We start from the raw sequence: 14,698 nt of genomic DNA on the forward strand, positions 1-14,698 counted from the left end.
ACAGCCACAAAGAACTCTAACATTCACAGGTCAGAAAGAAGAGGAGAAGTTGGCAAACAGGGATGAGAAAGAGGGACCAGATATATAAGTCATGCTACAGAAGCCACTGTTTTCCCTCAGTTATTATTCACGTTTAGTTTTATGAATGGATTCTTCAGGGTCAAGGTAGTTTCTCCAAGGTCTTAAGGAGGTCATTCATTTTTATGTGGTTCACAATCATCTGCTGAACCCAAAATATTACAGCTCATTTACTGGCAAATTTCTTTAAGTTTATTCACATATAACCATTTTCCTTAAGAAGCATTCCCAGATCACCAGGATGGCTGGTGGATTCAGCTAAACTCTGGCCTAGAACCAACAATCTTCTGATGTCTTCTGAAGTCATTGATGTACAGCTAGTTTCTTTCCTTTATCATGGTGAGTTAATTTCCTTTCAGGGGCTCCTTTTGTCTTCTCCTACGATGAAAGCAAATTGCTCTTCAGAAATGGGAAGATAAGAACATGGTGAAGAGGTATTCCCCTTAATACTTTCAATTTATTATCAGATTTTTCAGTAAGGCTTACATCACTGGTGAAGATGGAGACATACTAGGATGTAGCAAGTGAAGGCAATGGCAACCCAGACACTATTCACTTAAGAGTGACAGAACTTTTCTTGGTATAATAAAGCCAGGAAGAACTGGCAAAGGCACCATGGTTTGGCACTCTTATCACCATGTGCTTGCATGCATGACTAGAATTGTGGTTTATGGCCTTGAAATATAGCTATGTGAAGAAAGATTGGGCCAATGGCTTTGACCTATAAAAGAAAGGATATAGACGGAGTGTACATATTGGGTGATGTGAAAATAATGAATATCCAATGCAAATAATGTGTAGTTGTGATTCTTAGGAAAGGAGTAGCATGTGTACTTTAGAAGTGCACATCAGAACTGCCAGAAGTTGTATGGGAGTTCAAAGTTTGAAAGGCCATTCTGATACATAATTCTGGTAGAGATGGTGGTGAGTAAGTCTAAATTTTTTCCAGCTTCCAATATGCCTAGTTGAAAATTATTATTACATAATAAATCTAGTAAAATATAATAAACTGGGAAAATATATTTGCAACATATACAGCAGATAAACTGTCAATAACTTTATTACATAAAGGTCACTTATAAATAAGAAAAATAGACACAACTACTGGAAAATGTGCAAGGAATGCAAGTAGGCAATTCTTTTTTTTTTTTTTTTTTTTTTTTTGAGACAGAGTCTCACTTTGTTGCCCAGGCTAGAGTGAGTGCCGTGGCGTCAGCCTAGCTCACAGCAACCTCAAACTCCTGGGCTCGAGTGATCCTTCTGCCTCAGCCTCCCAGGTAGCTGGGACTACAGGCATGCGCCACCATGCCCGGCTAATTTTTTTTTTATATATATATCAGTTGGCCAATTAATTTCTTTCTATTTATAGTAGAGACGGGGTCTCGCTCTTGCTCAGGCTGGTTTTGAACTCCTGACCTTGAGCAATCCGCCCGCCTCGGCCTCCCAAGAGCTAGGATTACAGGCGTGAGCCACAGCGCCCGGCCAGCAAGTAGGCAATTCTTAAAGATAAATTCCAATAAAAGTGATAAACTGTTAAGCAACCATGAAATATCAGTATTTACCTATATTAGATTGGTAATGATTACTATTAAAAAGAACAATTAAATTCATTAATGAGAATGAAATGTGGGGAAACATGCACACTTTCATAAATTTTGATGGAATTGTGAATTTGTACATTTCTGGAGGGTAAATGAGCATCATGTATCAAAATCTTTAAATGTAAAATCCTTTGACCCCAAAATTTCCCTTGTAGAAATGTATGCTAAGAATGATTAGACAAGTTCACAAAATTGTGTATACAGGGATACTAACAGCCAAATTAATATAATAGTTCAAATTTAAATTGAAACAATCTAAATGCTCATCTACATAGTAGTGATTAAATAATTATTGTATATCCATATAATAGAATATTAAATAGTTGATATTACCTTGAAAAGTGTGCCTGATATATTAAGCTTTTAAAAAGCAGATTATAAAAAATTATTTCATCTTCTACAGTTGTCTTAAAAAAAAAAAAAAATTATATGGGCCGGGCACGGTGGCTCATGCCTGTAATCCTAGCACTCTGGGAGGCTGAGGCGGGCGGATTGCTCAAAGTCGGGAGTTCGAAACCAGCCTGAGCAAGAGTGAGACCCCATCTCTACTATAAATAGAAAGAAATTAATTGGCCAACTAATACATATATATATATATAGAAAAAATTAGCCAGGCATGGTGGTGCATGCCTGTAGTCCCAGCTACTCGGGAGGCTGAGGCAGGAGGATTGCTTGAGCCCAGGAGTTTGAGGTTGCTGTGAGCTAGGCTGACTTCATGGCACTCACTCTAGCCTGGGCAACAAAGTGAGACTCTGTCTCAAAAAAAAAGTTAAAAAAAATTATATGGTTTATAATGGTTATTATAAAAAATAACCATTTGTGTAAAGAAAAAAAGGCATACATAAGCATGTAAAATTGTTAAGAATGGGAGATGAAATTACGGGGGGATTTCATTTTGTTTTATTGTTATTTTATCAATGCTTATGTATTACTAGGAGAATCTATATCCATTTAATAAAATAAATAATAATTGCATACAAGGTAACAAAAAAGTAAATGTCTTAAATTTAGAATGAAAGATGTCTTATGGCAAAAATTATACTTCCAAATGATCAAGCACCTGTATTATGGATACTACATATTTTTTTATCTTTATAAAGTAGGGGAGGAGTGATAAGTAGAATTTTAAAAAGACTGCGCTTAATAGCAATAAGTATTATCAAAAATTTTCTCCATTTTCTGTAAGTAGTATCCACTTAGCAAAATTTACTGCTAGCAGATTTAAAGTCTTTCTACAAGCTCTTCTTTAATCAGATTTTACTCCTGACTCAACAGGCTCCCGGTTTCACTCTTCTTTGAAAGCACAAGTTGCTGACAATATTGCCAACATGGAAAGGTGGAAACACTAGGAAAAAAATAGCTTGATTTATGTTGTTAACTCTGTATGGGCTGTAAGACATTTAAACATATTTTTCTATTTTACTAAAATATAATTTTTTATTATAATAATGTCCTCTCTTTTAGTTTTGTAGATAACTGTGAGTATCCTATTTATACTCAATCCACACCAAAGAACTCTCTGGCCTCAAAATTTTGCAGATACTATGAATGTTTGTATTTGCTTTTCTTCTGTTATGATGCCACCAAAATCTTAGACGGCTGTCATTCTAGGTAGGTGGACATGCAGGTCTCCTTTCCTTTGGACAACTAGACTAAGCACGCTTTGGTTCTGAGTAGCCACTCGTATTTATAAACCACTCGAGAATTGAGTATTGGACTGTAGTGTTCAGGCCAGGTGACAGGGCTCCAGAGTTCGTAAGTTTTACGGCTCTGGTTCTTGGTGTATATTTGGACAGCTCATAAATGTAAATAAACATTCTACTCTTCCAGGTGGAGTATAGACAAGGTGATACAGGTGTCACCGCATTACTTAGTTATCATCATTTGTCCGCAATTTTCTTATATGTGATTGGCGCCCCCTAGTGAATAGGGACTTAAGTTGGCCACCCCTGTAAAGGAGAGGCTGGGAAGACATCGGAAACTATTTTAACAAGTTCACATTGTACTAAATTAGTAAAGATGCTGAGGTTTTGCATTTGTGAATGGATATAAGGGTGGGAGTTTGCTTTCCCTAGAGAACATCCAGAATGCCACAATATAGAAGTAGTAATCAATTGTTTAGGTGAAGTTCAAACTAATTTGAACTTCGCTAGGTCATCAAGGTAAATGAGTTGATCATTATCCACACCCCAAATGGAAAGACTTGACTGGATACTTTTTATATAGCTACTAGAATCTGTCTGATACACTAATACACATAACTTCAGGGTGAGATTTGAGAAATTATTATTTCAATACAGGAAACTTTAGTTTGGCAAATACATTTGACAAATTAATAAATTACATTTTATTTGGTTAATTTCAAGAATACAGCATTTAAAGCTTGTGGTTGCTTGAGTTATACAACAAATCAGTTAGTTTTAATTACCTTCTTCTTTCCCTCCAGCTTCTGCCGCTTACAATAATCCTTATTATGCTCTGAAAGAAGTATGTGATAATTTTGGCAGCATAAATATTTATTAGTTACTATTTTTAGCACTGGGTCAGATCCTCATCAAGCAACCAAAAATAATTCTTATCCTCTAGGATGATTCCAATATAAAATATAGATAAAGGATATATAACTGGGTCAATTGGAAAATAAATCAAATAAATATGATAAAAGGTAGTATCCACAACAGAGCCAAAGGGCAGAGGCAATTTCACACTTGACTCAACGGCCTTTAAAATGTAGCATCCTAAATCAACAAGTGGAGAAAAGATTAGGAAAGAAATATGTGACAGATTTAAATAATAAATAGGTGAAAAGGTTATTGGACCATTCTCAAAGATACTGTCAAAGAAACTATCAAATTATGAATTTATGTCGTGTATTTTTGCTCCTTTTCAAGGTAGGCTCTCCTACTACATCCCACCTTCTTCTTATCTAAACAATTTTTTTTTAAAATAAAGAAATAGCTTTGTTCTCCTCTCTGGACTATATTGCCCTTTGTCTCCTGAACGATTATCCTTTTAGATTCACCTCAACCCGTTCAGATCCAGGCAGATTTCTCTACCTGGAAGACCCCTCTCTCTTCTCCCTTTTTCTCTAAAGTACTAATGGCCTAATTTAGCATCGTTTTTACCTTTTTGATCTTTCCATGCATAGTAAGATTCTACAGAACACATGCATTCGTTCAATTACACGTTAATTTGTTAATGAGTAGACCTCAAAGCTTATTTTCCATCTCTGTAGCAGGCAAGACAAATATCCTTTCATTTTTTTTTTTATAGGGACAACTCGCTCATATCCCTTCTCACGGTGAGAAGTATGTGCTGGTGAAAGAAACAGAACACACGTGCAATCAAGGTGAGTGACAGGTAAAGACCAAAGCACCTCGCCTACCTCATCTCTGCCCACAAAATACCTATTCTTCCCTGCCTTGTTTCCCAGGACTTATCGGGGCGGATGCGAGGTCACCCGTGGGAAGGCAGCTACTTCTCCGCAGGGGCCTGACGCCGGGGAGGGCGGCGCGGGGAGGATGGGGAGACTCGCGGGGAGAGGTCGCGAGGAGGGGCCAGGTGTCCGGGTCCCGCACCGCGGGAGCAGGGGTGAGGGCTGGGGCTGGGGGCGGCGCGCGCCTGCGCAGGCCGGGCTCGCGTCTCCCGCCCCCCGAGACCGCAGCACCCGTGCGCAGGGAGCACCGGCGCGGGAGGGAGCAGGGCTGCGCCGGCCCCTCCGCCCCCGCGGGCCCACGTGACGCCGGCGGAGGGGATTGGAGCGGCGGCGGCGTGCGGCGGCAGACTGGTGCAGCGCCTCGCGCTCGCGGCGAGACCTCCTCCTCTCGTCGTCGCCCTCCTCCTCCTCCTCCTCCTGGGTGCCTTGACGACACCTCTCGGCCCCGCTCGTCGCCGCCACCGCATCCCCGCCGCCGCGGCGCTCGGAGGAGGAGGGAAGACGGAGCTGGGCCGCCGCCGTTACAGGGGTCCCCGGCTGCCGCCCGTCGCCCCCGAGGTCGACCCTCTGGCGGGGTCCCCGCTTTCTCCCGCCGCCGCCGCCGCCCGCGCCTGCCTGTCGCCGCGATGGGGCTCCTGGACTCGGAGCCGGGCAGCGTCCTGAACGTGGTGTCCACGGCGCTCAACGACACCGTGGAGTTCTACCGCTGGACCTGGTCCATCGCAGGTAAAGGCGCTGGCGTCCGCATCCTCGCCTGGCCCCGCTGGCCGCGGCCTCGCGGGGGGCGCCGGCCGGCCGAGGTGTCCGGGCGCCCGGGCCCCGGCGCGCTCCGGTGTTGGGATGCTGCGGGTCGGCGGGGGTGCGGCGCGGGCGGCCCGGGCGCGCACTGGTTCATCGGATCCCAACGCGGAGGCCTCCCCCGCCGCCCCACCCGCGACGCTCGCAGGGTTTTCCTCTGAGCTTCCACCATCTCCCGTCGGCGGCTCGGATGCGGGAGCTGACATATCAGATGGAGCCTGTTCAGCCCAGAGCTCGTCGCAGGAGCCGCCCCACCCTGTCCTCCTGCCTCTCCCCAGCTCGTCCCACAGTTCCGCCTTGTGCACAGGATTAGCTTTAACATTGAGCAGTATTCTGTAGGAAGACAGGGCCGGGGAGAGTCATGGGGGCTCCAATGGTCGCTGTGTTTTTGCTGCTTTAGCCCCCTGGTTGCTTTGCCCCAATCCTGCTGGTGTTTTCTACTGCCTAGCTCACCCATCTGTCATGTCATTTGGGCTGAATAAACATTGTTTGGCTCCTTGAACGTTGAAGACTGTTAGTTTCTGAGGCGAGTTTCAGCAGCAGATGCGTTTGAAGTGATTGTCTGTAGTGGCTTGGCGCACTGCAGTGCGGTCAGGGGGAGGGGGAGGCTGAAACACCGGGGAAGAAATTAGTCTTTCCGAAGGGGGTCTCTACAGCAGCACCTAGAGGTTGTCCCAGAAGTGTACATATGCACGGTTTTCTTAAAGCAACAAACTTTTCCTTTAACTGTTGGGAGTTCCTTTGGCTGGGCTGTCAATTGGTTGAGTTATGCAGCTTTCCTGGCGCCCGGTTGTGATATTATGATATCTTTACATTTTGCCACTTATTTCTTCATTTGCTTTGTTGCTTTTAAAGCATCTACAAGTTTTTTAAATCGAAAATTAGGTTTAAAGAATTTTAGAGGTGCTCTTAAGAGGTACATTTTTCTAGTCCTTTTGCAGTTTGACACTGCGTCCCATCAGTGGAGGAAATTAACATTCCACGTTGTGACTCTGTCTTCCCTCCTTAGAAATGAAAATGTTTTCCTGTAGTTTTTGTGTTTGTCGTTGTTAGAGTAAATGAACAGTGGCTACAGTGTGAATATAATCGGATACATGGGATATGCGTACGTTTACTGGAATTCTTTTGTGTGAGACAAAATTATTCTTTGACATTGATGCTATGTTCTCACTTCTTTAGAAAGGTATATTGTTTTTCTTAAGATCTCAAATTTGTCACTGGGAAATAAGCCATTTAATAAGTCATTACAACAGTTTTTTATGGAGTTTTTCTTCAAGTTTTTATCCTCTGTACCTGCAAAAACTGGGAAAGATGTGCCCTTCTCTTCATCTGTGTGATTTGAGTTCTTTAAACATTGCATCAGGGCTTCTCATTACACAATGGTGCCAAGCTGAATATCAGGCAAGCTCTTTGCAGGTAATTGCACTTTGCATACTTAGGAGTTTTTGAGGTTCTTCAATCTCCATATAGTCAGAGCCACACCCAGTAGTTCTCAGTCCTGTCTGTCACTCCCATTCTATCTGGGAGCTTTCCCATCTCTAGAGTCTCAGAAAGAAAAATTGAGAGCAAAAGTAGAATATACTTTTCTGTGATGGTTAATTCTTTCCTAATGATGTTTGTGTAAAAAATACCACAGATGAAATAGGAAATTTTGTGCTGTTGCCTCATGTGAAAGCTTGCTACTGGTGAAGGGCATATAAAATAATATAATATTGTGGGCCAACCCTGAGAAGTGAGAGTAGCCACTGGAACACAAGTGACCTCTCAGGAGCAGGTCTGAGGGAAGGTATTTGCCCATGCTCTGACTATCCACTTACGAAACCTGACACTGCTTCCTTGCTTTCTGGAACAAGCTACCTTATGTAGGCAGATGGTATTTCTTAACCAGCAGAGAGGCTTAGTGGATATAGTCTGTTCTGCTTTACTGCTGTGTAAGGAGGAGTATTTTTTAGGCTCATACTTGAAGTCTGTGGTGTCCCATTTCCTTTTACTCCACCCCTTTGTGTGCTCTCCATGTCCCTTTTCTTTGACTCATCACTCTGCTTGGATTCCAAGGGGACATCCTCTCGGCATCATTTCATGAAAATCTGGGTTGGGGGAGCCAAAGTAGAAAAGTAGCTTATTAGATGAGGTTGAAGAAAGGTTGGTGAATCAGGGGGGAAACAGAAATGGGCAGGAGAGAAAGATGGTCTTGCGAAAATAGTGGTGAGTGTGGTGAAAGGGTGCAAATTATTGGGGGAGAGCGAGAAGTAAGCTAGGCTCCGTGCCCTTGAGTGTTTTCATTCCTAGGGCTGTAAGTTCTTTTTTTCTCTTCTATTAGTTCATTAAATGTTTTTCTCCATTGAGGTTTCCACTTGAGTGCAAGTAAACTATATCTGCTTTGCACTCTCATAAAGGAATAGTTATAAATTTGTAAAGTATATTTGATGGTCCAAGAGATTTTTGCCCTAGGCAAGCAGTTTCTGGAAAAATGTTATTTTGTGCTTTGGATACAGCATATCCAAAGCAATGTGTTAAAACTGGGTTTCTCAAAGGCACATATCTAGCAAATACAGAATATGGTGCATAATGCATTAACATGGAAAATGTTATTTTTACTATATCTTTAACACTTTGGACATTGGAATTGAAAGTTTGAAAAAGCTGTACTTTTAGAAAACAGCAAAAACAATTTTTAACTTTTCTATATTATAGTTTGATATATTTTAACAAGGAAGTTAATAGTGGTTTATGTTAGAGGAAAGTGTAGACTGATGTGGGACTTTAAACCAGTTGAGGGTATTGAATAGGTACTCTGATTGTTTTTTTCCTTCTCTTCTTTCACTTCATGGGTGCATTAAAATTATTAGGACTAGTATCCTAGACTCAAACTGTATGTCTAATTAAGAAAAGTTGTATATACATTTTTTTAAACAGATGAATCTAAATATTCTCCAGTCTATAAATACCCAAATTATCTACATTTTCCACTGCATTAATTTATTATTCTTTTAATAAGTGTATGTTATATCTTTTTATGTACCTGACCTTTAGCATAGAAACATCCTGGAAAGTTAGTAAGAATGCCTGCAATAAAGCCAGGTGTCTCCTGAGCTGCTACATTTCTTTTTGACCACATTTTTAAAAATAGCTGTTGTTCATAGGGTATGAGTACACATGTCTGTTGGATCAGGGAGGGGTTGGCATTGCCCCTCTTTCTGTTCACAGGTACAGTTCCCAAAATTTGGGTGAAAAAAATCATGTCTACTTGGTAGTTGAAGTTAGAATATAGAATGCCAGCCTAGTTGAGTCCTTGAATTCACTTAGGGGCAGGAAGAAGAAGGGATGAGTGGCACAGGAAGAGGGAGGACTCTTGCAGGATGATGACAAAATTTGGGTGCCAGGCTTAATATTCTCATTCATTCTTTCCATATTCACTTGGCATGTGCAGGCACAGTTCTGGGCTCTGGGGAAAGAAGGAAGATACGTGGTCACTGCCCTCACACAGCTTACAAAGTTTAGGGGGATCACTGTCAATCCCCTTTTCTCGGTATCATGGTCTGAAGGCAGTGTGATCTTTCAGATTCAGGCCTAAGCTAGGGCGTAAGGAAGGTCAGAAAAGTCCTTCTCTGCTCTTCTCAAATCTACTTCTCCCACCTGTACCTCACTTTTGAGTTGTGAAAGGAATATACAAGCTTCATGTTTAGAATATTTTAGCTATTTCACCGCAAGTAATTCACCCCTGCCCTTGAATGAGGAGTTGATGTGGGTACTGTGAGTATTTGGAGAGGGAGACTTAGGGCAAAGAGTGTCAACGTCAAGGAGAACAGCTTGACAGAAAAACCACTGAAACAGGGAATGTGCTCAAGGGCCAGTGAGTCATCCAGGTTTGATGAAACTGGGGCTGGTGGGAGGGGACATTTAACTCAGCTGGAATAAGCTGGAAGGAACATGGGTTTGTCTTAGGGATTGCTAGGCCCCAGAGGAGCTGAGTTTTAAATGCTGTGCAGTATGTTTATGTTAGTTTTCTAGGAGGGTAAACAATGTAGATTCTAAGATTGGTGTCAGGACACAGTTTTATACAGTTAGATTCTTTGGCTTAGGCAAAGATTTAAGAATTGTACCAATAATTATATATCACACAGTGCTTTTGTGATCTTAAGAGCCACAGAGCATTTGGTCATCCTTTTAAAATTCAATTTGTTTTCTTACTTTTTCTCAAGTCTTATGATAATGTCATCTGTGAGTGATTTAACATTATTAACATAAGTATTATTTTTCATTTATTGAGCCACTTATTTTGAATTAGGCATGTATCAGCACACAGAAATGAGCTGTGCAAAGAGTCTGTCTTTTCTCACTTCAGATGGCTTTTTTCCCCTCCTCATTATTAGGACATTTTGCCTGGTAACAAATCAAGGTGCTGTTGTTTTATTTTCCTTTAGAATGAGAATGTATTAGAATACTTATGTTTTTAAATCATACAGCTTTGGACTTTTAAAAAAGAGAGGAGAAGAAATACATGGCCTTTCAAAAACCAGTGTCCAAATTAACTTTTTAACTTGGTCCGTCAGTATTCCCCTGTCTATAGACCTGTAGCTCTCTAGCCAGCTTGGACAGTTAAGTAAAATGTGTGCATGTCCACATTTATGTTTCTCATCACACCATTCCCCTTGCCTTAACTGACCTTTCCCCTGTTTACCTCTTCAGACACCTTTCTTTCACCAGAACTCGGCACAGCAGTCCTCCTTATAAAACCTTTCTTGTCCATGGTACCCTAGAATGGTCTGTTCTCTCACATAAATCCATTGTCTTTAGTAGTTACTCACATGTTTCCTTGTGCCATTCTTTCTGTGACTTTAGTCTTAAACTCTTTAAACCTTCATTATTTTTTACCTTTTCATTTCTCTGCATTTTTCTCCCCAGCACTATCACATGTATTTGTTGATTTGATATGTATGAAGAGATGACCCCCTTAATCTGACATAATTTTGAATTATGATATATTCTGGTTACTAAACACTAATAAAGTTTTAGACCACGCTAAATTACAGAAAGCTTTTTAAAAATGATCTTTATTATCAGTTGGTCATAAATACAGTTAATGTTGAAATTTAATAAGTGAATCAAACCGTTAAATCATTTAGTAGCACAAAACAGAGATATAAAGTGAAGATTTCTAGAGATATAAAATCAGGCATAATTGTTCTTTTTTCTTCTGTGTCTATGTAGAAGTATTGCCGTGTATGTGAATGTGAGGAGGACAGTATGGTATCATGAATGTAAGGAATTCTGGACTGTTCCACAGACTCACTTAATTTTGTTAGAAAAAGAAAAAAGAAGGAAGAAAAAGTAAAAACAAAATGTTAACAAAATTTAAAATTTTTTTTAAAAAATAATAAAAAAAAGAATTCTGGACTGGGATTTATATGACCTAGGCTTTAGTCCTGAATCACTTGCTAATTAGTGTGAGAGTTTGGACAAGTTAAGTTGCTTTTCCAATTTATAATTTTTTTTCATCTGTAAATTAAGAGAGTTGAATTAGGTACTCTCTAAGGTCCTGCCTGGTTCTATAATTCTAGATATAGACACCACTTACTTTATTTTTGGAATAAGTAAAGCAGACTCAAATAAATGTACATGAATCAGGAATTCAAAAACCTCATTCTATACAATAATTCAGATATTTACCAACAAAATTGTTATCAGTATTGCACAAATAGTAAAAATTACAGATATATATTTGGTCCTTTTTTCTTTTTCTTATCTGCTCCGTAAGAAATAGGTAAAGGAATAGAGAAACAACGGATATAGATATTTAAGCATCTCCTTCGAAATAGCACTGTTTGTTGCTATAGCACTATACCTATTTAATTATCCCAATATTTCTCAAATAATCAAGAATTAACTATTTTGTCAGAAACAGTGGCAATAATATTAAAGAATAAAGTTATATCAATTATATATTACATTTATTATGTGATATGCAGCTTCTGAGGATGGCTTATTATGTGTTTTTTGGGTCTCTTATTTCTACCTGTACCATGAGAGGGGTTGAACTATATAATCTTAAGACTACTTTATTGAATCCTCAAAGTATCTCCTAAAATAATGGCTTAGATATAAATTTAAACTCAATCTTATTTAGTTTATATTTTTTCTACAGAAAATGTAAAATGTTGTACATCATTCCAAAAGGTTTTCTGTTGTAGGCACTTTATATATGTGCATTTTTGACTTAAGTTTGGAAATATGGCTTAAAATTTTCATAAAATTACTAAAAGTATATAAAGTCTCATAGAAGAAACGAGAAAATAAAAGAAAATAAATGGTTTTGGTATAAGGATATTTCTTAAATAATCAAAATATTAAGTTTTAAAGTCTTTTGTCATATAGTTTTCTTAATGGAATATTGTCATTTGTAAACAAATAGGTTGGTATAGGTGTTCTATTTATGATTATATTTTAATTAGAATATAAGCCTTGGGATTTGAAAGACAAATGCATTAATCCACTGAAGGAATCAGTTGCTCACTGTCAGGAGTAATCACATAAAAGCATTTGTGATTTTGAACTGCAGCATTCAAATGAATAAACTTTTCTCTTTTCATTTTTATTTGTTTATCAAATTAAAACCTTGGCACAGGCTGGGCACGGTGGCTCACGCTTGTAATCCTACCACTCTGGGAGTCCGAAGCAGGCGGATCGCTCAAAGTCAGGAGTTTGAATCCAGCCTGAGCCAGAGCAAGACCCCACCTCTACTAAAAAATAGAAAGAAATTAATTGGCCAATTAAGAATATATAGAAACAATTAGCTGGGCATGGTACTCAGGAGGCTGAGGCAGAAGGATTGCTTGAGCCCAGGAGTTTGAGGTTGCTGTGAGCTAGGCTGACGTCATGGCACTCTAGCCTGGGCAACAGAGTGAGACTCTGTTTCAAAAAAATAAAAATAAAAAAATAAAACCTTGGCACAGATGTGTGTTATTAAGAATTTCATATATTTTTGCATACTTATGTTCATGGCAGCATTATTCACAATAGCCACAAGGTGGAAATAACCCAAATGCCCATTGATAGATAAATGGATAAACAAAATGTGGTATATACACAAAATGGAATACTATTCAGCCTTAAAAAGGAAGGAATTTTGACATATACCACAACAAAGATGAACTTTGAGGACATTATACTAAATGAAATAATCCAGTCAAAAAAAGATAATTATATATGTGGAATTATGATTCCATTTATATGGACTCTCTAAAGTAGCCAAATTCATAGAGGCACAGGTAGAATAGTGGTTGTCAAGGGTTTGTTTAATGAGTATAGAATATCAGTATTGCAAGACAAAAAAGTTTTGGAGATTGGTTGTACAACGATGTGAATATACTTACTACTACTGGACTATATACTTAAAATGATTAGGATTATAAATTTTGTGGTTTTTACCAAATTAAAGAATTTCATATATAATTAATATAATAGCACATAAAATGAAGAAATGATCTTCAGTGTTTAAAGGTAAAACAGTTGATTATTTTATTCTTTGGAGTTTTTTTAAGCAAAGTAAAATGGTTTTATAAAGAGAATATATAGCTGTTGGCTTTAAAAAGCATCCAAGTGGTTAGAGAGTAGCAAATAACAAGGAAGACAACTTTGGCTATGTACTTTGCTTTACAGTTTTTTTTAAGAACTTCATAACAACCCTGGGAGATAGGCCTTCAAGGCATTATTTACATATATTTAAAAGTCCCTGATATTTATAGAAGTTAAATAACTTGCAGATGATTACTTAGTAGAAATGGGTGTACAGAGGTTGATTTGTCTCTAGCCCAGTGCACTTGTCTTCCCATCACACTAGCCAAGCAGGAAAGAAAGAATCAGGCCTTGACTATGTATCTCTCTTTTTTATTTTTTCTTACACTGCTACCTTATCTACAAAGTATCACCATTTACAATACTGAAAATGAACAAAGTCATACTATTACCAGAGACAGTCTAAAGAAAGACATCTGGGCCCTGCACAGTGGCTCACACCTATAATTCTAGCACTCTGGGAGGCCAAGGAAGGAGGATTGCCGGAGGTCAGGAGTTGGAGATCAGCCTGAGCAAGAGTGAGACCCCGTCTCTACTAAAAAAAGAAAGAAATTAGCTGGATAACTAAAAATATACCTAGAAAAACTTAGCCGGGCATGGTGGTGCATACCTGTAGTCCCAGCTACTCGGGAGGCTGAAGCAGGAGGATTGCTTGAGCCCAGGAGTTTGAGGTTGCTGTGAACATGGCTGATGCCATGGCACTCTAGCCTGGCAACAGAGTGAGACTGTCTCCAAAAAAAAAAAGACATCCGAAATGCTTAAAGGTACCAATAAAGGCTCATATATGACATTAAACTAGAAAGTGATATTTATTAATATTTATATACATTTATATATTTATATACCTGTACTATATGTATGAATATATATATATATAATATAATATAAAAAGTGAGAGGCTGAGAAGATGAAGTTGACTTTTTTAATATGAGGAAGTGTAAAGAAAGTATATTCAAAGTGAATTATGAAAGTGTTTGATAAATTATGTAATACAAGAACTAGAAACTATTGTTAATTAGTGAAAGAGTATTAAATTCAGGACTAATAGCATTTTACCCAGTGGATGTTCAATTTATATAACTGTTAGAGCCAAGAGAAGGTTTTGACCAAAGTTCCTATTAGCATACACGCACAACAGTCTAAAAGTATCTTCAGTCTGTGTTGCTAAAGGGAAATACCATTTCAGTTTTCAAGTTTTGATATCATTGGC

General features: G+C 39.0%; 1 protein-coding gene across 1 annotated transcript in view; it reads left to right on the forward strand.

Moving 5' to 3' along the window:
- Window positions 1-5,432: 5,432 nt before the first annotated feature.
- The window catches only part of ELOVL4 (ELOVL fatty acid elongase 4), a 32,561-nt gene continuing 23,295 nt past the window's right edge, over window positions 5,433-14,698 (forward strand). The window contains exon 1 of the mRNA XM_012769128.2: window positions 5,433-5,841. Within this exon, the coding sequence (XP_012624582.1) occupies window positions 5,742-5,841 (100 nt within the window). The 5' untranslated portion in view covers window positions 5,433-5,741. The remainder of the gene's footprint in view (window positions 5,842-14,698) is intronic.

The sequence above is a fragment of the Microcebus murinus genome, chromosome 5, assembly GCF_040939455.1.
Source record: "Microcebus murinus isolate Inina chromosome 5, M.murinus_Inina_mat1.0, whole genome shotgun sequence".
NCBI classification, from domain to species: Eukaryota; Metazoa; Chordata; class Mammalia; order Primates; family Cheirogaleidae; genus Microcebus; species Microcebus murinus.